Source organism: Pyrgilauda ruficollis, unplaced genomic scaffold, assembly GCF_017590135.1.
Source record: "Pyrgilauda ruficollis isolate IOZ18807 unplaced genomic scaffold, ASM1759013v1 scaffold30, whole genome shotgun sequence".
Taxonomy (NCBI): domain Eukaryota; kingdom Metazoa; phylum Chordata; class Aves; order Passeriformes; family Passeridae; genus Pyrgilauda; species Pyrgilauda ruficollis.
Window position 1 is genome coordinate 7,760,354 of NW_024524378.1, and position 21,877 is coordinate 7,782,230.

Here is a 21,877-nt window from a genome sequence, read left to right on the forward strand (position 1 = left end):
CTGTGCTAGCAGGTTGAGAGCAATATGAAATATTTACAATAAGCATTTTAAAGCAGTCAATTCTGCACATAAATTCCAGTCCCACAAATGATGCTGTAGAATTGTGAGAAGATTTTCACTGACAGGTAGGCATCTGTAGTTCAGGGAGCAGCATTACTAATTGATGATGGTTTCTGTCTCACGTTGCTATTAAATGACCTGTAGGTGCATGCTCTGCATGAAACATTTCCCATGTTTGGGACCTTCATACTTGCTCTCTGTGAAGATTTTATAATGTCTAATAAAATTTGAGTTCAGGCTACAATCCTTTCCTGGAGAAAGGAAGATGGAGACATGCATCTTACTAGAAATTTCTTTTGGTATATTCTTTTGTTCAGAATTGACTGAGGGCTTGGAACTTGTGGTGGGATGTACACAAACAAGCAGAGTTAGCACATCAGCTTCATTCCTTAGGAAGGCAAGTTGGAAAAATGATGCCTGGATGCAACCCTTCTCAGTACTAATTGCAACCACAAGAATAGACTTAATGGCAAAAGGATCACTTATGCATGGAGTGGATATGCTATATTTCATCAGTGTGTGGTACATGGGGCAGACTATTCTGTAACCCAGACATAGTGTCATGTTTGAGTCTACTATGTGTGGTCAACAGTGCCCAGATCTGGCTTCTGAAGCCTGTGGCAAAGCTGAAACAAGTTATCAAAGTGCAGGTTTGAACATGAAATGTGAATTGAGTATTAATATCTGTCAGAGATTTGAAACTTGAACTTTGTTTTAGAGATGGGGCCAAAGCATTCAGAATTTTTTCCTATGATGTGCATGGGTTTGGTTTCTATGCTGACTTCTACGGAGTATTTTCCTTGAGGGTCACTCTTCCCTGACCTACTTAAGTAAATAAAATGAGGAGTGAAAACATAAATGAACAGATCATAGCAGCAAAAAACTAACGATGAGGCCAAGCTTTTTTACATTTAAAACATGCCTATTATTTGAATTCCATCATAGTGGGAAAGCACAGCCCAGTTACTCCTCTAAAACAGTGCCTTGTACTTACCCTGTGCTACATCCTGTGTATCAAAGGAGGACACACAAGTCCTTGCCATTGGTGTTCATACAGTAGCCTGCCCCTTTTTCAGTGTCAGAAACTGTTTAGGAGGCCACAGTCTACTTAGGAATTGTTTCTGCCTCCTATGGAATGATGTCATGCTGTAGTGATTTCCTGTAGTTCCCATTGCGAAGTGGCTGGTGGTTCTGCCCTAGTGATGACTTGCTGAATGATTAAACGTTAAGTGCAATGTTTTCAAAATGTTATTGCTCTGACAGGCTTTGACCAGTCCTGTTTGAGAAGTGTGATTAACACGAGTTGGCTTCTACGTGTCTGTCACCAATTCAACATTTATTAAGGCATTGTTGTGACAGATTGTACCAGGCTCCGTTAAAGCAACGGGTGTGAAATACTCACCTGTCACTTGAGATATATTTTTAAGAAGCCACTGAGTTCATGTTTGGAGTAACTCATCTGAACCAGTCAGAACAATCACCCAGAAAAGCAGAGTGCTCAAGGCCAGAGGCAGAGCAGTGTCACAGGATGCTGATTACAGGTGGGAATGAGTTTGGTGGTGTTAAGGTGTGAGGAGTCATTTCAGGGGCTCTGGGACCCCCAGGAGAAGGTCAAGCAAGGGAGCTCACCTGGCAGAGTCCTTCTGGAAGCCAGTCCAGGCTTTTCAAATAAAGGCACTGTTTCTTTGGTGCCCAATTCTTGCTGTGCCCAGAAAAAGAATGATGTTTGAACAGAACTACATCAAAGAAATAGCTACATCCATAAACTAATTCTTCAATAGGTACTAAATCCCTCTGAATGCTAATTGTTATCTTACAGCTCAGTTTGAGATAAATGCCATGTGTACTTCCTTAGACACTGAAAATAAAGTGTAAAGTCAACAAGCATGATAAATGCATCCCTCTACAATCTTTATACTCAAAAAATATCTTAGATGCCAAACATCCAAAACCTCTATCAACTTTGTGCATGAAGACAGTGCTTATGTTCACCTTATGTTCCCTTAATCCCTGTAAAATCATTTCATACTGTGGATTTTGGGTGTGTTTTTCATCCTAATGTATTCAGACTTTACAGGCTCAATTAAGTCTGCAAATTATATATTTGTTTTCTAAGGTTCCCCCCCCCCCCAACTACTAAGTGCTTTTAAGTTTGCCATTTTACATAGTAATAAAATATAATGGTTTTTTAGTGGACAGCTCAAAACGCAATTATGTGTTTGCACAATCAATTAAAAGAATTGTCTGCTCAAGACATGCCAGAAAAGGTCCATAGGAAGCTCCTGTTCCAGAAACAAGTGCTCCTAAAATGTTCACTTTTTGATGAAGCTTGCTTCCAGGCACTGATCAGTGTGCTAAACACTGATTCAGTGTGTTAAGATATTTTCATGTGTCTAGCTGCTCTAAATGTGCAAAGAATTTGAGAAAAACACCATGGGAAAAGTACTTAAATATTTTCCAAGCTAATATTGAGGCCTGGATATTTTGAATCTAATTTTTCTTGTCTGGTGGCTAAGAAAGGTAAATTATAACATCTCATTTCTTTACAGCAAACATTGATTATGACGAATTATTAATCTAGAGATGGGAAGGCCAAGCAGTGCAGTGAAGAAGGCCATGCAGAGGTGTGGGCACTTGAAGAATGAGGAGAGTGATAGTATTTAATTTGTCAGCTGAAATGCAAGTACAACCACCTGCTGTTAGAGAGCTGGTCAACTTTGTGATGTGCCCAAAAGGTCTGCACGGGCCTCTTCCCTGCCTCCCAAATGGCATGAGTGCTCTGGGGAGTATTTTTTTGGGGGAGAGGAGCACGGCAGGGATGATGCTTTCCTGAACAAATTCACACAATTTCCAATGCAGTGTTCACCTAAAATTACCTCTCTGTATCGCACTGTCTCGTTTTTGAATTTTTGATTTTTAGCTATCAGGAGAGCCAATTCTTAACAAATAAAATTACAGTGCTCTTCTTAGGACAGTTTAAGGATGACTCATTTGTCAAGAATTTACTGACAAAGCGGATTTATGATAGCAAAGGTGTGGAGAAGATAAACAGCGAAGGTTGTCCTTCCTTTGAAGCAATATAACTTGTTTAGTGGTTTAGGTGTCTTGGAGTCACTTCGTTATTTAGCAGTGTTTACAGTCTGTGAGGTTTTGTGTTTTCAGAAATGTGGCTACCTGCATCAGGCTGTTTGCTTTGTCTGAGTGCCAGCATGGGGCTGTTGGGTACTGAAATAGCATTTTCTGGAGCTGACAGTAGTGTCAGCAGCTTGCTCCTGGCCATACCCTCTCTTTCTCTACAATGACCAAGTCTGTATTTTGCAGAAATGCCTGAATTAAATCATGTACAACAGCCACAGTAACTGCAGCATGTCATGGAAACAACCTGTCTGCCTGTAGATCTTCAGTAGTCTTTAAATTTAGTTACATGAGCATTTATTAATATTTAATATAATTAAAATATATTACTGTTTGTCCAAATAACATGGGTGACAAGGTGTCATGGTATTCGTTGTGTCCTAGCTTTTAAAAATTATTATTAATTTATTCAGCTGTATCACACAACCTTTTAGTGGTTTGGAATTGAATTTGAAAGCACTAAATGAAATCTAAAGTCGTCCTTAAGATTGATGGGAATTGCCTTTTGATCTATACATATATGTACATATATATATATATATATATGTGTACACATATTTATATGCATGTCTGTGTGTATCTGTGTGCTTTTATACACATACATATTTGGAAAACAAGATAATGCCTTCACTTCTTCACTTTGGATATGTCTTTAATCCTGAATTTCTGGATGCATTGGGATTTGTTTGTTTATGCTTATGTTTGACATTTTTTAATATAGACAAAATAATTCCTAATAAAGAGCTTTAAAAATGTTTATTTCTCGGAAAAGGGAGTTTACATTGTGCAGCACAGAGGACTGACGATAGGATTGTACCTAAATCCGAGGATTTGGGCTTGATACTTTCAGCCTGGCGTGACACAAGAATTCCCTGTGTATCTGTGCCACCCATCTGTGCTTTGGTATTTCTGCCTTTAATATAAGCCTGTGTTCTTACAGTTGGGTCTCAGATTTTAAATCAGCTGAAGAATGGGAAAATACTAAAGAAGAAACTAAAAAATCCTGGAAGAGCAGTATACTACCTCTAAGAACACTTGAGGAGTTCTATTTTCCCATATGTGTTTAAAAATCTAATGCCCTGAAATTGAATTTTAAAATTTACTTTAAAATAAAATATGTACTTTTAGGACATTAAAAACAAACAAACAAACAAAAAAGCTCCATGATCCTCACTTGGGCAGTGCCTGGGTGCCTGAGCGCCAGAGAGCCAGCAGTGGCTTTGCTTTCCAGGCTGCACCTTTTGTTCCTCAGAGCAGCAGGGAATGGCAGCAATGCGGATGCAGCAGTTTAGCTCCTGGGCACAAAGGGATCCTTAATGCCAATTAAACAGCAGACTTAATGAGGACCAAAAGCAAGCCCCCAAGCCAGGCCTCTTTAGCTAAAAAAAGATGGGAAAGCAACATGTTGTAGGAAATGATGGAATTCTGAAAATCCCATAAGAAACGGAGAACACTCTTTGCTTTCCCTGCTGCATCCTCAGCTCTCTCGCTGTGCTTAAAGCAAAGCCGTGTAAAAATACAGGGGAGTAACTGGTGGAACTGCCCCGTTTGGAAAGTGGCTTTTTGCTAGCTGGGGGACTGTTTGTGGTCAGTGTGTTATTTCTATCTAAAATGGCACTTCATAAAAATAACAAATTGTTGGCAACCATTGCTCTTTGAATTCTATTTCTAGTTCTAGTCTCTATTTCTGTTCCTCTCGGCTGCTTTTCTCCTAACAAATCAAACTTCAGGATTGCAGCAGGAAATTTAGATTTAACCTCAAGAGTCAATGTTTTGTCTCATGTCTGCTCTAATGTGATACAGATGTTGGAACTGCTGTACGTAACTCAAGATTTTATTGAACTAGCGCTCCCTGCCTAATAGGAAACATAGCTAACTGCAGTGCACATTAAACACAGATCACTCTGAAGGCACTAAGCCTGTGAATTCTAGAAATATATTGACAAAATACTTGGGATATTACTTCAATTGAACATCCTTCAGCTGTTTGATAGGGAATTTCTGCCATGGTAAAGAAGCAGAACTCTTAATTATTTTAAGAAGCAAACTCAAAAGGTAGACATTAAAAAGAATGCAATACCTGAAATTATTTACAGGCTGGCTTTTCGATTTTTTCCAATTCTTTGTTTCCTTCTGTTTAGCAGATAACCAGAAAGACTGGAGAGACAGATTACCTATTGCATCCCTTTTTACTTCTTTTTTTTTACCCAGCAATCCTGATCTCCATTTTTCTTTCATGTTTAGTTTTCCTTTTCTTGCATTGCCACTGTGGCCAGGGCATGCTAAACACTTGGGAATGTCCTTGATGAGGACTGAAGGGTAAACACTGACACTTCTCAAGACACTGCTATGTCACATTAGCCCCAGTGCAAAGTCATCTAAAATCATATCTTTCCTCTATTCATTTTTCCCCCCTTATTGCTAATAATGAGCAATAAGGGGGGAAATATTAATAATAATATTGCTTTTCTGTACAGGCAGCACAGTGCCTGTACAGAATTAAAGGAGTTATTTTTGGTCAAAACCAGAAAGTTTAACACATCAGAGTGCTTTTCTTGCCCATAATAAAATAGGAAGTAAGTATTAATTTAATGCACCACACCCAAGTCTCATGCCCTATAATAAAAAAGCCGTGCAGAAATGTGCTACTCAGAGCAATCTCCAAGCAGCAAATTGACCAGAGAAAAGCCCTCAATACACAGAAAGTGGGGGAAAAAGTACAAACCAAAGAGCTCTACAGGGAATTACATCAATTAAAAAAGTCATATGTATTTCCACCTAGTTAGGACTGACTCATATAGTGGGTTTTTTTTTGTTTAAATCTCAAGCTTCCACTTGTTGTTGAAAGTCTTTTTTGATTCTTGGGTGGACCAGTGTCCATTTTGGATGGGGGCGTCAGAGGGGGTACAGCTGGGTCTTCAGGCAGCTCAGGGGTTGCTGGCAGCTGGGTTGACAATACCAGCAGCAGTGCAGGGAGACACAGCGTTAGCAAAGGTGAAACCCTTGTGCTTTGTGGGTTAAAGCTGAGCTCCAGAAACACCACAGCTGTGTTAAAAGAGAAGTAAAAAACTCTCACTTGTTCAAATGTTGGACATGTCATAAAAATTAATTAATTTCAGCTATTGTATTATCAAAACAGAACATTAGTTGACCCTTAATATTTTGAACTATGAACTTATTTCCCCACTAATGTGAACAGCCCAGCTTGAAGTTTATTGTCTTTCTATATTCCACTGAAAGGCTTTTGGTGTTAGACTCAGATTTTTCTAGATAAACAGGAGCTCATGAAAAGTAGGGCTGTTCTGGGTCCAGCAGACAAACTTGTATGAAAAATAATTGATCCTATTAGCTATATCAGAAATTTTTTAAAAAAATTCTGGTCTTGTCACTTGTTACACAGGAAATTTTGTATCAGCAACTATTTCCAGCAGCTAGCTTTTGGGAAAACAGAGGACAGTTTTATTATTTTCTAAAGCCCCCAACATTAGTTCATATCCTGTAAAGAGAACAGGAATACCAAATCATTTTTTGAATAGTACACAAGGTCTGTTATCATATGAAAAAACTCTGAGGTCATCAGTGTCGAATTACATATTAATGTTTTTCTCTTCCAGGCTTCAGTTTGTTTCTGTCATTTCCGCAAACACTATACAACATTCACAGGTAAGTTAATTAACATTAAATAAGTTCTATCACTTCCTATTTAATTCTGTATATTTAATGGTTTCCTCATTTACAAATAAATGTAATGCTTGAAGTAGACTAGCTTCTTTCATCCAGATGTTGTCCTGATAATGCAGTAAAAAGATTTTTCTGGTGAGTTTTCAGAATATGACTGTTTTCTTTCTCATGTTTACAACTCTCTTCTTTTCCTTTCACTTGCTGTTGTTCAGGCAGTCTCACAGTGGTCCTGCACAGTAAACTGATAAAGGCTCTGTAGTAAAAAACACTGCATATTATTTGCAATCAAATGTGATTTGTAACTTCTGCCTGTGCTGGGTGGAATTCTGTAGCTGACCATCCTGCACTCTGTGAAGTCCTTAATTGTCTTCCTGGTCCTTCTGTAAAGCTCTCCTCTGTATGAAGTCTGCAGATAATTGCTATCAGATGTAAGCTAGGCAGGTGGCAAGCTGTGATTACATCTAAGAACTGGCTTGCTGCACCCAAGAATTTTATACTAGGTTAGTTCATATTCCAATGGCCTATTTTACTAATGCTGCCTGCCTTCCCCTAGTTTTTGCTAGCTCATTTCACTCATCTGTCACTTCAGGTCTCTCAGGTCCTAAGTGTCCTGGAGGAGGGACTGTCACTGCCTGTCTTCAGGAATTAGTGGAAACTAATATTAACATTTAAATTTTAGAGAGTCTATAAGACAGCGTTGCATCTCTCCTACCCAGCCCTTTTTGTGTGGTGGTACTGAGTGCAGTTACCAGAAGCCATGCACAGCCCCAGGTTTGGGGCAGGAAGCACGGAGAGCTGGGAGATGTGGGGCAGGAAAGGCTGAGGACCTGCAGAAGGACTGGGCTGTGGGGCAGGAGGCTGGGAACCAGCCATGCAAGGAAATCTTGTTCAGGGATGACTGAGAGGAGGAGGGGGGAAGCACCTTGTGCATGTCAGCCCCCGGCAGTAGCAGCCTTTACCCCAATGAGCACTGGGGGTTTGGTTTCCTTCCTTTCCTGTCAGTACTTTTGTTTAGTATTTTCCTTTTCAACTCATCACTTGACATGGTTCCTCTCAAGCCTCCCACTGGGCTTATCATTCCTCTGAAGAGAAGAACACAGCAATTTTAAATTACCAGTCAGGTTTGCTTGAATGATGCATGCACAAGCTCTTTGGTGAAGAAGGATTTGAGTTTTCCAGTCATCTTCTCTCTTTCTTCATCCTGATGTCTCTTCTCTGTTGTTATTTTAGGAGTAGGTGATTACTTTTTGGCATGAGAAAGATATTTCTTGGATTTTTGTCTAGCTGTTTCCATAAATACATATGTTCAAAGATTTTAAAAAGAACATTTCCCAGTACATTTCAAACACAGAATTGCTCTTCTGAACTGGCTGTATGAAGGAATGGTTTAGTGGTAGTGAACTTAGAGTCACCATTTCCCTAGCTGACAGAAAATGCAATAATTTACTACCTTTAAAAAACAGCTTAAAATACCCAAGAAAACACAATGTATCATTAATTTTTCTGAGCTCTACTTAGCCAAAATGCCTCCCCTTTAGGCTGTATTTGGACTAAAGTACCAAAATCCTAATGTACAGGATCCTCAAGCAGCATGACCTCCAGATGTAAACAAGAGCAATACCTGCCAGCCATGTGCTCCACTCTGCTGCTGCTGAAAACATGGGGTGTATTGACTGAAACAAGTTTATGTCTCATGTTAGAAGCTTCATCCTCTAAGGCTGTGTATTTTGAATTCACAGCATATATGCATGCTTGAGGGTACTGCAGCTCACTTTTTGTGAGTTTACTGGTCCATTGCCAGACAATGGTGAGCAAGCGAAGCTGATCAGGAGCTATGTGAATAAATCAGTATAATTTAACCCCAGAAATAAATGTTACTGGTGTATACCACAATTTCTTGTAAAATGGCTGGTATCTAGCACATTTGCACTGGTTGCAAGATGAATTCTTGGGCTGAGTTTGGTCTAGAGTTTGAAGTTACTGTGTAGAAATAGAATGGATAAACTTCCTTTCTCTACAAAATTATTGTATTTATTTCCAGAGCACATTTAAAGAAAACACTGAAGAATGATTCTCTGTATGAAGGACTGCTACCTCTTGTGTCACCTCTGTTGCTGTTCATTCTTCTTACAGTCTGGGTGGTTTTATCTCCAAGCAACATATTAGCAAAGCAACCCAGACTGTTTTTATGGATGGTTGGGGTTGCTTTCTCAAATGTTATTGTAAGTATATTTGAGGTGGTAGTATTATTTAGAGATAGCTTTCTATTTTTCTGTGAATAAGCAGAAGGGAGCAGAAAATGTAGCTAAAATCAGCAGAGTCACATAGCTCTTCTACCTCTGTGTTACACCATCTCATACAAATACACCACAACACGTGTCTGGACTGGGGACACTTACAGTACTGAAATACCTCCTCTGCCACAGTGGAACACTTTTGTGAGGGTTCTGGTTTGTTTTCTGAGGGTTTATGAAAACCCTAGGGATGCCTTACTTCCAGAAATATAACTCCCCAACATAGAGGCAGAAGTGAGGATTTGTCAAAGTAAAAGAAAGGTCAACGCTGGCACAGATTTACTAGCAGGAGTGGGAGGCTTGTAGCTTTCCCTTGCTCTTGTGTCCATTACTGTGGTCCGTGCATTCCTGTATCCTGCAGTTCAGCTGATCCTGCATTTTCCCTTCACCATTTAGAAAAGGGCTGTACCAGTGACAGCATGTTTTAGGGAAAGATGTGCGGAGCCGTAGGGGCCTCGTGATGGCTCTGCTCACAGATTAGTTTCTCCTGTACCACGTCATGGTGACCAGTTTGCCCCCTTCCATTCCCAAGGGATAACATCAACCTCTGTGCAGTTCTAGCATGGGCAGCCCCACAGTGGTGCTGAGCCCTGCAGGTAAGCCAGGGCTTTCTTCTCTGGGGAAAGCCAGGAGAGCAGCCAAGCAGAAAGGTGTTCTTGCATTTAAGCAAGAATACCCTGGAGGATAGTGACTAGTGTCATCTTAGGAAAATAGTCTCCAACACCACCTCAAATCTTGCCATTGAGCAATGCTACATCCAGTTTAAAAAGTGGAAGCCTAGAAGTGTCTTGTACTATGAGACAGATCTTCAAAAATGTGAGGTTTTAAAAGAGCAAGTGTAGCCCCTTTAGAAATATGAATTCAGGACTGGAAAAAAAGTAATAATTGTGATGTTTGTTAGATGTATCCTATAAATGTACATTTCTGAGGGTCACAAATCAAACAGTTCCATTTTAATGACTTAATCTCGCAAAAATGAGTTGATTTTCAGATGTGTTTTATTGTATGCATTATTCATTATGTAATCAACCCCTTTTTCTTAAGAGAATAGTGGGGATTCCAAAATGAGAACTACAATTGCTTCATGCCAGTAGGGAAAATGCTTTCAGAGTTTGGCAGGTGGTACATTCTGCACATACATCTTAACCAACCAAGAGTGATTGTGGCAGGATGCTTGCAGAAGAAAAAGAGTAAGGCAAACCAGAGGTTTCTTTACAGGCTGCAGTTTATCAGAGATTGAGTGCAATACATATTCTTCAGGCTTTGTTTTTTCTTTTTCCAAAACATACACTGCAGTGTTGGAGGCTCGTGCGAATTAAAAATGTATGCATGATAGCTGAAAATTTTAACATTTTAAAAGCAAACATTAAAAATGTATGGGTGTTAGCTGGAATTTGTAACATTGTAGAGTTCAAAATCAAGCCTGCTTTTCCTTTCACCTCCTCTGGTTCCTTAGACATGTTTCCTCCAGCATCAGAGGAAGGCTTGTCATGGCAACACTTTTCTTCTCCATGATAGCCTGACACATTGGGTTTCCATTCCCTGTTCTGCAGACCACAAACTGCAGACCATGGTTCTCTACCTGCCATCCCAGAAGTTCTGGAACTTCTCATGCCTTAGACCATGTATTTGGTCACCCAAATACGTAAGTGTAACAATGGTTTAAAACAAAGTGAGATCCAACCTATGGTCAGGTTCAGTTATGTAGGCAGAAAAATTATAGCTTTTGGATTGCTTTAGCAATTTATGTTACCCTCTGGAATGACTCCCAAAGGACTCATAAAACCAGTGTTATTAAAAAAAATTCACAATCAATACTGAGAATGTAAGTGAAAATATTAACATTAGGTACAAAGGCTGACTTCTTCCACTATTCAAAGTTAATTATTTTTTCATGGTTTATTTTTGCATTCTTCAGCTTCCACAGCATAGGCAGTAAAGCCAGTATTTCTTTCCTATGGTCAGACTCCTACTGCTGCTGTCATAAGATTTCAGGCACTGCACAGGGAATGAGTTTTTCATTCTTCTGCTGTTTTCAGGATACATAAAATCTATTTTTAACCACATTTCAATTTTGAGTGAAACTTAAATCAATAAAATACTTCAGATGTGCCTAAATTCCTTTTCTTTTTTTGTAACGAGCATGATATATATGAGACACATTTCTTAAGGAGCCTAAACCAGACAAAACACTTTTGTGTGCTTAATTGCTTTTAAAATACTGAATTTCAAGTGAATTAGTCTCATTATGTTTCCAGAACTCAGTAGAATTAAGCTAATTGTCTTCAGTTAAACCATGCACCATATATTCATTTTTTCCACCATTCTGAGTGGGATCCCTTTCTCTGGGCCCCCAGCTTCATCTCCAGGGAGCCCACTGCCATGATTGAGCCAAGAAATTGGTGTTTTAGTACATAAAGGAGTGCTAGAAAAGAGAAATGGGATGTGAAAATGTCATATATTGTCTTCCCTCCCTTCTTTACAATGAACCAGAAGATATTTCTGTCAGGCTGCATGATTAAAATACCAGCACACTCTCCCAGTGATTAATTAGGTGGTGGCACGTCTGATTTGGGATCACAACTTTATGAGCCCCTGTGAAAACATAAGGTGGCAAACAAGTTCCCCTTTTTGTGAAGATGTTCTTCTGCTTATGAAGTGTATCAAAACACTGTCTCCAGGAAGGGGTGTATTTTAAACTGTAATAATGTCCTCTAGGACCCAGTGAGGCACAAAGGTGCGTGCCTTCTCACCAGAAACCAGCCCCGTGCTGAACTGCAGCCTTCTTTCCCCCTCACCCAAACCAATCCATGGGAAAAATGGAAATACTTTTCCTTAGACTCTCAGGGCTGGCCCAGCACTTCTCACCTGGCCCCTTTTGCTCCGACAGTGCAAGGTGATCATCTGCCAGATGAGCAGCACGCGGCCGGAGCTGTTCCACTGGTTCCTGTTCCCGCTGGCGCTGGTGGTGTACGCGGCCATCTCGGGGCTGCTGGGCCGCATGGAAGAAGCGGTTCTCGGCGTGTTCACCACCCTGGTCACGGCTGCCCATGTGCACTATGGCATCTGCGTGGTGAGCAGAGGGGTCTGGAAACAGTTTATTGTTGGGGCATTGTCTGGGAGTCTGAATGTTTATGTTTTGGGGCTTTTTTTTTAGTCCTGTGTGTTGTTGTATTTAAAAAAGTAAAAAAAAACCCAGATCAATTTATTGCAGGTAATACCTTTTTGCATGTGCAGCAACTTCAGTGACTTGAATTATTCCAATGTAGCCAACTGGTTTCAGCTTTAAACCCATCAGAATCCGAATATTTATAGATTGGTTTTACGTAGCGGTTGACCCATGAGGCATGAATGCATCCACCTCTCTTTTTTTGCCTTTCTTCTTCCTAAGGTCACTTGACTGAAAAAATACAAAGGTAAAATGCAAAGTGACATAAATAGAAATAATAAAATAAGGTCAACTTTGCTTTGAATCTGCAGGCAAAATAGCTGTCCCAATTTTTTTCTTGGCCCTCTGCTAGCATCTCTCAAGCTGGTGACATGAATAGTTTTCCAGTTCATTCAATCTTACCAGCACATTTTTGTGTCTGCTACATCTCAGTCTTGTCATTGTCATCTGAACTACTGCTTTAATTGAGTTTTACTTTGTTGATGCCCACTTTTCTAAATTGTCAAATGATCCTTTAGCAACTGTTTTAAAGGCTTTAGCTTTTAGATAAAACACCTTGCATGGCAACGGTCTCATTTCAGAGGGATCTGGTCAGCATTCTTTTATTTAAGCCACAGCAATGGGATGTAAGGATTTTTCTTTGAAAGCAGCCTTTTGTCAGCAGACATTGGTGGCATAGTAGAGTCTACCCAAGCATCAACATGGGCCTGTTGGTGGGGGTCAGAATAGAAACACCTGGCCAAAATTCACAATTGACTGAGGGGCCCAGCTCCATCACAGCTTATGTCACCTGTGAATCTGGTCTGTAGCCTTTTAACTTCACAGGAGTGTGTTGCAAGAGGAATATAAGGAAAACAGCTCTCTTGTTTGAATACTTACAGGTCCCTGTGTACTCAGGGATCCCCAAGTATGTGAGGACTGTGGTTGGGTCCTCCCTCTCTCACTGGGAGAGGAAAGGCAGTGAACTGTGAAGCACATACAAAACAGGTTGCTAATCTCTGTGATTTCTCTTTAGGGTAAGCAGCTGAGTGAGCACTTGAACATTTACATCTTTTCCCTGAAGAAACGTGTCCAAGAGTGAACACCTGCACTATGATCAGACTGTAACACTTGACATGGAGATTTGCAGCTCTTCTGATGTGATAAATAGTTGGAATGAATCTGATTAAAATAACCAAAGAATAGAATAGTACAGATATCTGAACCACTGCAACAATGAGCTATGCAGCCAGATGCCTCATCTCAGAGGAAGATGCCTGTCCAGCAGAGAACTATACCAAGTTGTTCTGTTGATATTTATTCTTTTTACCAAGCCATGTTCCTCACCTCTCTTTTGTCTTCCTCCTCCTTACCACTGTGTCCAAAGTCCTGGATAAATCCATGCTGGGTTACACAAGATCTTTGGTGGTTTATAACCAGCACTGGTTTTGCCCAGCCCAGTCACCAGTGGGACCTCAGCAATGCAAACCCTCCCTGTACATCCTTCCCACTCACACATCTGTGCCAGCTTCATTTCCCACATTTATTTTCTCACAACTCATTTCTTCCACACAACCTCCTAAAAGGCTTGTGCACATTTAGTCTTTTCCTCACCTCATTTGAATGTGTGAAGACAAGAGAATGAGCTCAGAAAGCTATGGGTACAGTAAAGTGTTTTTGAAATGTACAGTTTTTTTCCCCACTCTCAGCATTGAGTCTCAGCTGACCTGTCAGAAATGTAGGCTTAATACAGAAGCAGCTGGCCCTTCTATTTATTTTCTAGGCAGTAACAAGCACATTGTTTATACTTCAGTAGCAACAAACAATATCGCCTACAAAGGTAAACAGCTGAAAATAAATTTGGCCAGTAAACCTTGGAAGATTTGCATATTTCTCTTCAAAACTAGTTTCAGTCCAACATCATCTACCAGTACAAAATGTTAAACAAGTCATTATTTGCCTGTGTGCTTGAAGCAAATTCTTGTGGTTTTAGAAAATGTCATAGGAAAAAGAAACAAGAATTTTTTTTTTAAACATTACATGTATGCATGCAGACGTAAACGGCTCCTTTCATCTATAATACACGTGGGTTTTCTGTGTGCCTTGGAGGAGGGAGTAAGAATTTGAGTTTCATGTCTTTTCATACGCTGCCCTAGCCAGAGGGCTTTTGTGGCCTTGAAGCACTAATTAAACAATCTGTCCACTTCCCCAAGGTAAGCACAGAGGGCTGTGATTGACAGCCTGGCATGTTTATTAATATTTAACCATCTCACTTGCCAGAAGCCAGGTGGAAGTGCAGTTTTTGAGCTGCTGAGTCTGATGTTCATCTTTTTCAGTTCTTAGACCATTTCTGTGGGTTTATCACTAGCCTGATAATTTTTGCCCCCCAGTTAACTTACCCTTACATCAGTAGCTCCCATTAATATTTTCAGCTGAGCACTGGCAAATTGTTTGAGCACTTTCAGCTTAAGCTGGTACCGCCTGTTACAGCAGTTGCCCTACCCTACCACAGCACCAGCAGGGCTGATTTCCACAGGCACCAGGGGACAAGCCTGCACATCAACTCCCCTGTTCACAAAGCAGAATGTTGGAAAGTTCCTTCAGGTTTGAAAGAATCCATGTTCCATCTACCAAACAAGCACATGGAGCGACCCACCCCCCAAACAAACATCAGATGAGTCACAGTTCAAGCAGCTCCAGGTGTGAGTCAGGCAGAGAGGACAGGGCATGCTGTTGTGCTGAGCCAGAGGTTTTGCCAAGAGCCGGGCAGGGAAGGGAGGATGTCCTTTGGCACCACTGTGGTCCAGCACAGGAGGCATCTCCCAGGCTTCTTCCCTCTGGTGTGGTAGCCATGCCTTTACTCTGTGTGGTGCCCAGAGAACATGGGGTGTCCACAGAGGTGCTCCCTAACTGCCCAAGGACTCCCCTGGGGTAAGTCTGAAGTCTCATTATTTGATGTCAAAAAAGGTCATTCTGACTGTATTTAAAGGGGAATGACGAGTTTGATGTTGCTGCATGCACCCAGCAGTCTCAACATTTGATGAAGTGAAATGCTACATCCATATCTGATACACTGCCACAAAAGTCTCACCTGCTTTTTAAAGGCAGTTTCTATTTCACCTTTCCATCACAAGCGTTGAGGAGACTCTGGTTAGAAAAGAATTGGGATACAATAAACAAAAATAACTCCAAATTGAATGTGGTTATACAGGAGAAACTCTGTGGACAGGTTTCCTTTTTTCATCTGCTTTGCACTTATTTAGGAAACAGCTGGAAATAAAGGTCACAGAAGCAATGCAATTTGATGCACTGGAATGGAGTATTTTGAAATATTCATTAAATGAAATTATAAAACTTGAACTACCACAACCTGCCTGCACTTGTACCTTTCTAAAGAGAAATTGAGTATGACTTTCAGAGGACATTAATCTCTGGCCAGTTTTTTCACCCTCTGTATGAAAATGTGGCAAATAACTTTCTTTTTCCTCTTTAAAACAATATGTCACTACAATCTGTATAAAGACAAGTATAAAAAGGAATCATGTATTGCACACTGTGTATATTGAATTATTAGCTGTTGTAGATGACAACTGGTTCAATGAATAGGAAGAAAAATGCTTTTGTTCATAGGGCCGTATGGTCACAGATTTATTTTGCAAAGCGAGGTATGTAGATGACCTGACAGTCTAACAATACATTTTTTTGGTCACATTATGGCAGAAAGTTTTCAACTATCTGAATTGGAAAATATATATTTTTTTATGCTTTAGAGCATTTGCACTAACCCAAGGACGTGCCTTCCTCCTGGTGTTATGAAAAGCAACTAAACAAGAGCTGCTCTCCCAGGTTTGAACACCTGGGTTGGAAATGGGCTCCTCTGGTCTCTGCTTCGTCCTCCCCCCTTTGTCAGAGGCCCAGGGACACCCGGAGCAGGGGTGCAGGCTGGTGACTCAAAACAGGGTCACTTCAACACAGAGGAAAAGGTCCTGATCCAAGGCTCAGAACTCCTGTGCTTGAGCAGCAGCTACTGCAGCTACAAAAAACCAGAGCTGTGAGAATACAATAAATTTTCCCCCTTCTCTCCCAACAAAACCTCATGCTTTAATCTCAAATCTAGGCAACTTTTAGGTATTCCATTGAAGATTCATCCCTGAATACCTGGTCACTGCGAGGAAGCCCACTGGGAGATTTGGTACCTTTCTGTAGTGCTGTCTTTGCCTCCTGGCTGCTGCCAGTTTTGCTTCAGACTGATACCCAAGGGAGTAGCACTCCAAAATCTGAAAGCATTTACCATTAAGAAAAATGTGCTATTTACATGCACATACATACATGCATTTTCTGTTTTGATTTATAAAAGGGAATACTGTTGCTGAGCTCTTGGGGAAACAGATGCTATCCACACACACAGGGTAAGTGAACTTCTGGGTTTTTAAAGCAGCTGCCTTTTTCTTCCTGCTCCCATATGCAGCCCCTGATGAATCAAAAATATGTATTTAATCCAGAAAATTATTATTTTAGAATGTTCCGAATAGTCTCTAGAGCTAGACAGATTTTAACATATATTTTTTTATTAAATATGTAAAAAGATAAACGCAAGTCAAGTTATTCACATATTCAGACAAAAATCTACTCTATCATGCGACAGTTTGTGGATAATGTAAAATGACTGATACATCTGAATAAGACTTTTTTGTATCTATTATGCCATTACTTATCTATTTATAATTAACAATACATATGTTTACATTCCTTTCAGTTTACATTTAATATATAACCAAAGCTTTATGGTGTGCTATTTAGTAAAGGTAATTACAAATGCATATTAAAACCATAACAGAAGAATGGGTTACTCACAGGGGGTGGGGGGGAAGGACAACTCTTTCCCCGTTTCAGAACACTGCTCTCCCCTCAGCACAGCCACATTTCTGGTGCTCCCAAAGAATTTCACTGCCCTGGCTCCCTACATCAGTCACTCCCCCCTTGATACAAGCAGTGAGGGGGCTATGGTTCTCAGATCAGAAACAGGATGCAAGGAATTTTCAGGAAATGAACTTCAGCTTTTTAATTTTTTTTTTCATATGTGCTTCAAAAGAGAGAAAAGAAGAGAGGCACAACAGCCTGGCTATGAACTGTCTGGGGAGCTCAGCAACCCCAACCATTTGCACCTTCAGAAAAATGTTCTCCCTTGAAGTGCTCTCCATGCACCTGCTCAAGTATTGGCAGAAGGATGAACTCCAGTAAGCAGAGACGTGCTGATGAAATTAAATTTATAGCCTGATCCCAAACTCCTTGCCCCATTCAGAGATCCCATAAAGGTTAAAGGACATTCTGGAGTCTGGAAAAAAATTAGTAACTGCTCTTCAACAGTATTATGAAGAACTACTGTTTATTACAATGACAATTGTAATAAGTACATATGTTCTAATAAACACAAATACAACAAAAATGACAATTCCCCCATTTGTGGTGATTCTTGGAAATAATTATTTTGGAAAAAACACGATTTTATAAACCAGACCTTATTTGTAACCAGTTGAGAAGGGAGAGGAAAGCACTGGCCTGCAGGTTGCAGTACTTTGATTTCATCACTGGGTAGGATGTGAGGTCAATACTGGGTGCAGGGCTTGGAAAACTTCAGCCTGCAGGGTCCAGAAACTCTTCTGCTGTGCAGAGGGAGGATCAAGGAACTGGAAATACCTGTTCTCGTGCTCGACAGCATTTTATATATTGTTGGTGGTGCAACACAACAGCAGGGTTCTCACATTTAACTAAGAGCCACTTAGCTGCAGAAGATTGATTAGGGATGGAAAGCTGCATGTGCATGTGTGTGTGCCTGGGGGCTGATGTACTGGAAACTTTTCTATGGAAGCATAAGCTGGGGACCTAACGCTTTAGAAGCCTATGAACGCCTGAAATAACTTAGCTGTCCAAAAGGCTGTGGAGTTTTTCACTGAATGCCAATTGGGATGGGGCTTCCACATACCTGCTAAATCAGCACAACAAACCAGAACTCAGAAAATGAAGTGAGATACCAAGAATACCAGGAATTAAATAACCAGAGAGACTACAATGCACAGTGGTAGGAGAAGAACAAGGAATGCTTTTTATACTTCAAGATACCTCTCCTTATAAAATTCCATCATTTAGAACAGGGCCATGGGACCACACTGGAAGGGAACACTCCCACTGCAGACATCTCCAGTGCACACATGGTTCTGCACCACACTGGCCTTGAAGGAGGATGGTCAGCCAAGAGCAGAACCAGCTCTGTGCCCTCAGTTAGATGGTCTCCCTCTAATGTGTGCCCTGTCTCCAGGAGGACTCCTCACTGCTTCTACATGCTTTAGAAGCAGTCTTAAACTTGTGAAGTGTCCACCATCCACTTACAGGGAAGTTTGGGGCACAGTTTGGGGCCAGTGTTGTTGCTGTTTTTCCCCATACTTTGCACTAGTGACAAAATTTCTGTCTTCTAGACTTGTATGGCTGGGGCAGTGGAAGGGGGATGGAAAGTGGAAAGAAATGGCCGGTCTACTTTCTCCTTTTCTGAGAAGCGGGAAGCCAAGGAGGATGGTACAGACTGTGTCCTGCAGCCACACTTGTGTCAAGGAGATCTCTCTCCTCCCTCAGCACTGAGCTCTGCGTAGGCAGAGCTGCGGCTGGAGACTGGGACTGGATTCCTCAGAAAGGAAGAAAAGCTGGGAAATGTCTATTGACTAGTTAGGAAACTGGGAGGGTTTTCAAAAAGCTTAAGTGGATGTCTGTTCCTCCAGATATCAGCCAAAGAACATACCATGCAGCTTTCTAACAAGCTTCCTAACACAGGGGTTTAAATCTCCCAGTGAAACAGATGCTCTGCCTTCCATTTGTGAAGGCAGAAAAAGAATAAATGTGAGCAACACAAGTGTTTTCCTCCACAACACAATCTCATCGTTATGGCTTGAGTATGACACCCACTGTATCCCTTTATTTCAACTGCTTGGCCAAATTGGTGCCCCAAGGCAGATGTACTAGAAAATGCAAAAGCACCACAAAGTGAGAGACACAGCTAGTGGTACAGAACTCCTTGCCACACAAAATGCCAATATAAATATGTTAGAACAAGTTACAAGTGTATCATACTTAAGACGAAAAAGAAATAAAAATAAATATATATATTTTTAAAGAGCAGAACAAATCTCAAGCAGCCAAGTGGTGACGTTGCAGTGATGTACAGTAGGTGATGTAGCCCTACAACCTCTTGGGAAGATACACTGAAAGAAGACGCCTGCAAATGCATCTTGGCAAAGTATTGGTACAGAATGCAGTGGTTGGCTGGCACTCACTATGGTACATAAATGTTAATGGCAGACTGGGAGTGAACTGATTTCAAGTTTGAGGCCGCACATGTTCCATTCTCCAGAAGAAAGTTCTCACACAAAACGAAAATTGTCAGAGATGCTGCGTGAGTCAGTACTCATCCTGCTGCTGGGGCTGTTCATGGACTTGCTCTTCACCTTCATGCTCATCTGTGTGGCTCTCCTGTAGGGAGAAAAAGATCCCAAAACACTCTTCAGCAGAAAGCGTTCCCCATGTAATCTTGCCCCGTGGTGTTCACTGTAGCATAAAACGTAACAATTTTCATGCAAGGAAGTAAAAAATGAGCTGTTACCTGAGCAAAGCAGCATCTCATAATATTATATTGAAATGTACTTTCTTTACTTCTAATTGAGGCATATGCAGTACTGGTAATTCCCTAGAAAAAAAGTCAGCTTTCAACATTGCTATCTGTTATCTGTTCTGGTGAGTGAACACTGAACAGTTAGACAGTGATATGCCAACAGTTAGATGTGGTACCATAGCATCCTGATGTCCTCCCATTTTTAGCTTGTCCAAGATTTTCTGAACCTGCCTGCTGTACTTTTCACACAATCTTCTCTCAAGGTTTAGACCACTAAATGGACAAGACACTTTAACTACCACCTGCTTGAAAAATTCAACACAGCCTCCTTTTTGAGGTCAGGCATATTACTTTCCCAAAATAATACACCCATGCTAACTCCCATAGACGTGCAAACACATTTTCTTGGAGAGGCTGGGGGGAAGAGTCCTGTATTCACTGACTTATAGAGCTACTGTAAAAAGCACTAATTACTAAGTAATCACTTTGCATTGTTTTTATGCTCAGTATTATCCAAAGCTTTCTCTCTGAATATACATTCCCACTGAAAGATGAACCCCTGACACAAGGAAAGGCTGTATCCCTGCTACAGGTGACACCAGTTCTGAACAACTTTCAAATTACAGGCAACATGCCTAGTATCCTGAGTTGACCTCAATGTTATCTGAGCTCAAAAAGTCTGGCTGACTTTTAGAGCATCCCTTCTGGACTGCCATTAAGCACAGCTGCATTTACAGCTTTCCTCTCAAGTGCTTTCCATCTTTCCACAGCATGGTTCACTGAAGAGATCCTTCTTGTGTATGCTCTGCCCTGCATTAGTACTGCTCTGCCGTAGGCAGCTCCAAAGGAAAACACTTTTCCAGGGCACTGAGCTGCCATTCAAAATCCAGCATCCCCAGTGGGCTACCTCTGCAGAACTGGCCTGGCTCCATAACTTTTGTTAGAAGCAAGCAGCTTGAACAACAAACTTTAACAAATTGCTACTGCTAAGTTTTCAAATTTGAGGCAAAAATCAAAAGAAAAGGAAGGCCATAGTTTTAGTTTCCCCACAATAGTCCAGAGCAGCTTATGAAACAAACTAATTCCCTTCTGGCAATAAAATACTTATCTAAAGGGTAAAAGCAGAATAAGGTTCCTAACATTTGCTACAGCCCAATTTCAATTGAAAGCAAGCTTTCTATCACTCAGGTGCCATTTTCAGGTAGAAGTCACACATCAGTCAGGGCAGCTGAAGTTAAGCATGTTTTGGCCCCTTGGGAGAAATGATGCCCTTATTACATACAGTAGGTGCATCACGTCAAAAGAGTTTTGTGAGCAGTATCTAAAAACTGCAGCTCCTGTGATGGGCTGCAAGGATGCAGGATGTGCAGAGAACAGGAGCTTCACAGGGAGGAGCTGACAGCTGGGAGAACGTGACCCTGCCCTGCAGGGTGAGAAGCTTTTTGGCCAAAGTGAGCGATGCTGCCTTAACCCCATCTGTCCTGACCCTCCTTCTGTGCTGAGGTGACCTGCTCTGGAATGCACATGTTCCACAGGCCCTGTGTGTGATGAGATGCGCTGTTAGAAAGCCCACTTGTGCAGACTTTATGGGTCATGTACGTGCTTTCCTCTCATCCGTACAATAGGAAAAGCCTCTAAGCACAGGGAGTGGAATCTACTCCACAACTCTGAAGAGGAGTGGTGGCCCCTATTTTGCCAGGTTTATCTTTGATGGTTTATCTTTATCTTAACTACCTCAGAAGTTGTTCTGAGACTTGGGAGATGTTTTTCAGTATGTACGGCTTGTATAAATACATGAAATGGGAACCATAAGAGTCCAGTTACATTGGGACTGTGGAATCTCATTGAACAGCATCCCCTAATAAGGAAAGTAGTGGAAGATCTAGACTGAAGAGTTAGACT

At 41.0% G+C, this 21,877-nt stretch overlaps 2 protein-coding genes across 9 annotated transcripts in view; one reads left to right on the plus strand and one right to left on the minus strand.

Moving 5' to 3' along the window:
- The window catches only part of LOC121356856 (ethanolaminephosphotransferase 1-like), a 55,474-nt gene extending 38,328 nt beyond the window's left edge, over positions 1-17,146 (plus strand). Inside the window, exons 7-10 of the mRNA XM_041473701.1 lie at positions 6,810-6,858; positions 8,918-9,098; positions 12,061-12,243; positions 13,355-17,146. Of these exons, the coding sequence (XP_041329635.1) occupies positions 6,810-6,858; positions 8,918-9,098; positions 12,061-12,243; positions 13,355-13,420 (479 nt within the window). The 3' untranslated portion in view covers positions 13,421-17,146. The remainder of the gene's footprint in view (positions 1-6,809; positions 6,859-8,917; positions 9,099-12,060; positions 12,244-13,354) is intronic.
- The window catches only part of MAPRE2 (microtubule associated protein RP/EB family member 2), a 71,985-nt gene continuing 66,976 nt past the window's right edge, over positions 16,869-21,877 (minus strand). For 5 of the 8 annotated variants that reach the window (XM_041473695.1, XM_041473693.1, XM_041473698.1 and 2 more), the window contains 2 exons: positions 19,967-20,050; positions 16,869-19,836 (listed from right to left, as the gene is read on the minus strand). In XM_041473695.1, the coding sequence (XP_041329629.1) occupies positions 19,765-19,836; positions 19,967-20,050 (156 nt within the window). In that variant the 3' untranslated portion in view covers positions 16,869-19,764. The remainder of the gene's footprint in view (positions 19,837-19,966; positions 20,051-21,877) is intronic. The other 3 variants (XM_041473696.1, XM_041473694.1, XM_041473700.1) reach the window with 1 other exon arrangement.